Source organism: Phaseolus vulgaris, chromosome 1 (assembly GCF_051622355.1).
Source record: "Phaseolus vulgaris cultivar YP4 chromosome 1, ASM5162235v1, whole genome shotgun sequence".
Lineage (NCBI taxonomy): Eukaryota > Viridiplantae > Streptophyta > Magnoliopsida > Fabales > Fabaceae > Phaseolus > Phaseolus vulgaris.
Genome location: NC_143498.1, coordinates 45,135,634 through 45,138,941, shown reverse-complemented (window position 1 = coordinate 45,138,941; position 3,308 = coordinate 45,135,634). Strand labels below are relative to the sequence as shown.

The window sequence follows — 3,308 nt, the reverse complement described above, 5'->3', positions numbered from 1 at the left end:
AATGTCCATTCTCATGAATTCTGGTTTTCTGCATAATTTAAATGTATAATTTATATGTATAATTGTGCAGCTAGTTTAGATTTCAAAATGATATGGTATTTGTTTGTTGGTGAATATTGTTTTGTCTATGTCTATGGAGTTGTAAGAAAGAAGGTTGGGTAGTAGTCTTTTATATAAAGGTTAAGTATTTATATAAAAAAATATTTATATAAAGGTTAATTTATTAATTATTTGTTGATAAAAAAATATAAAAAATAAAAATTTAAGAGATACTTCATCATTATTAAAAAAATTACCTCTAATTTTCCAACCCACCTTGTTTTAACTACATAAAAAGTTATATAACTTGTACCTATATAACTCCGAAAATATATTTGTATCCCATCTAATTACACATCTCACTTAAACAACATAATTCCTCTAACTTTTCAATTAAATATCAATAACCTCATAATCAACGGATAAAACACATGGTCATGTTATGGATGATAAAAGATTCGAAGAGTCAATATTTGGTAGCCACAAAAAATAATACCATCTGTTGATTCTTCAAGGGAAAACGACAGACCAACTGCTTCCCAATGCTAACCAGCCAAATAACTTCTATATCCCAAAACAACCTCAGATTTTACTTCCATAAGCATTATTTGATGTACTTCAAACACTCTGGATCAACATAAGTACTATTCTAAAAAAACAATAATTAAAACAGGTAGAGTATATTTCATGGAAGTCCATGCTTTTTGAGTTGTGTCATATATAAAACTTCCTCGGCATCTATTCTAACATTCTTGAAACTCTACTGCTCCTATATATCCCATATACTTCATACCAATAGCAATCCATAGTGTTTTCCTACACGTTATTTTTTTTTTTACTTAATTGAGGAAAGTTAAACTACAATAAATGACTCGTTGGAGTATGTAACATTAATATTTGCTCAAAATATTCGTCCATCTTCCATGCACATTGTTACCCTTTTGCTTTTGGTGTCAAAGTTATATTGTGATCTAAGCTAACATAATCAACCCCTCCAAATTCAGTCACTGATGTCTAAGAGCATGGTCATTTCTTTCCAAGGTTACCTGCATTTCATAGCAGCAACAGAGCGCAACAACAAGGCACAACAAATATATAGCACAGAGCAGAGATCACAAGATAATAAGATAAGATGGCCAGTTATGATAGAACACAAGATAATAAGATAAGATGACTAGTTATGATAGAACACTAAGCACTAAATTCATTAAGTTCTAACTAGCTAGGATTTTAATGCATGGCAAAGACACCCGTTGCATTAAAGATCTGCTTAGAATCCACTATTGCACCCCTAAATGGAATGCTATTCCATACAATTAATGTTATTCGTGTGTGTGTCCAAATTAAAAAGTAGTACTGTTTTTTCAAAAGATATTTTATAATTTTTATATTATTTTAAATTACATTTATTTTCTTTATTTATCTCTATTAACATTATAAGTGTTTGTATTTATTAATGACTAGTAAAAAAATGAAAGTGAATTATGAAGAAAGTTAATTTAATATATCAGTAATATTTAAAGAAAAATCAACGGGAATATTTGTTCAAAATTTTCTGTTAATATACAAAGTGGGAAGAAGAAAATAAATGAATTAATTTAAGAGACCACTTAAAGAATAAACAAGCTATGAATGAATGAATGAGTTTAAATGAACAAGGTTTTGTTGTTTCAAACATCTCCCGAAGCATCCAGAAATTCACCAAGAACCTGGGGAAGTGAAGGTCAAAAGTTGCTCTAGGTATTCAGGACCCAAATCTTCCAACACCAACACAGTTTCAGTAGTAGAATCAAATTTCCCTTTGCTGCAACCCCTTTTAACCCTTTTACCACCATTTCTGCTAGCCCTAGATTTTGTTCTCATCACGTGCATCCTTTTGAGTTCCAACAAGGGTGAGACACTATTTCTCAGTGCCTTGAAACCCATGTCTTTGAGGGACTCCATCACCACTTGTGCGGAAAAGTTAAGGGTAGCAAGAACACCCCTTGTCAAGAAAGCTGCTTGGTCATAAGCTAAAGCAGCTTCTTCAGCAGTGTCAAATGTTCCGATCCATACTCGAACACCATTTCTTGTAGGGTCTCGTATTTCTGCTGCACATTTTCCCCATGGCCTTCTTCTTACTCCTCTATAGGGTCTCTTCTCTTTCTTTGTTGGGGCTACAGATAGAGGCTGTGGATTTGAACCATCGTATGTAGTATCAGAGGTGTTGGAGTCCAATAAGGACGATGCATTTGTTGCATTATTCAAGGGCAGGTTGTTGAACGAAAACAACTCTTCCCATGAGTTGAGATGCGATTCTAGACTTTGGTATGAAAATGAAGAATAAAAATTCATTTCTGAAGATGAGAAATAAGTGTGTACCTTCTTTGTTAGTATTTGTTTTTCGTACATGAAAAAATTGAGAGGCTTGAACTTATATATCCGGTGAAAAGAGAAGAGATTTATGAGGTGCATTAACAAATGGGTTATAAAAGAATGGTGTTCAAATTGGGAGTGAATTAATTAAGAAAGGTTGAGTTAAGAATAGTGACCAAGGAGGATGGCCTAGGATTTTTAATGATAAAAAACATGGTGTAATTGAAATAAACAAATGATTGGACTTAGTCCTAGGTTTTGAGTACTACTACTACTTTGCGCACGTGAGTCAAATAATGCAATTTCAAAGGATTGAAGCAATGGTTCAGTGGCAGGGAAAGGTTGGCCGAATGGGTGAACGGCGCCGCCTCATCACGTAGAATTTTCTGTCTGGTATAAAATGACTGCGATGAGAATTTGTTGCATGAATTGGGTAGGGTTATTTCAAGATCTTTTTTGTTTGCACATTCAACCACAATACAAAATTTGTAGTTAAAAGAAACTATATATTATTATTAATTGAAAAATACGATGCCTTCCATATTAATTGAAATTTTATTTGAATAATTTCAAGAGTTTTTAAACCAACGAAAGAAAAAAAACAAATATATATATAGTACTAGAAATACCCAAATATGAATTCAAAGTGGTCCTGCTAATTTCCCTGTATGATTTGCATTATAACAAGCGGGTATGTAATATATATCACTTTAGTCATTGGAAAACCATAGCAGCAGAGACAACGTTGTCATTTCAAAATACTCTCTATATACCTCTTCAGTTTTTTCTTTGGACAATCATGTCTTATTCCTCAATTGCAGGCCTAAATTTTACTGCATTGAATACCTTTCAGTACAGAACCTAACAATTAGCCATGTAGAAAATACACATCTTATATCATAGCTCTCATAGCA

General features: G+C 32.6%; 1 protein-coding gene across 1 annotated transcript; it reads right to left on the bottom strand.

Annotated features, from left to right (window-relative positions):
• Positions 1-1,610: 1,610 nt before the first annotated feature.
• LOC137816192 (ethylene-response factor C3) lies at positions 1,611-2,424 on the bottom strand. Its single transcript, XM_068619274.1, has one exon. The coding sequence runs from the start codon at positions 2,371-2,373 to the stop codon at positions 1,738-1,740; it is 636 nt and encodes a 211-aa protein (XP_068475375.1). The 5' UTR covers positions 2,374-2,424; the 3' UTR covers positions 1,611-1,737.
• Between the last annotated feature and the right edge of the window lie 884 nt (positions 2,425-3,308).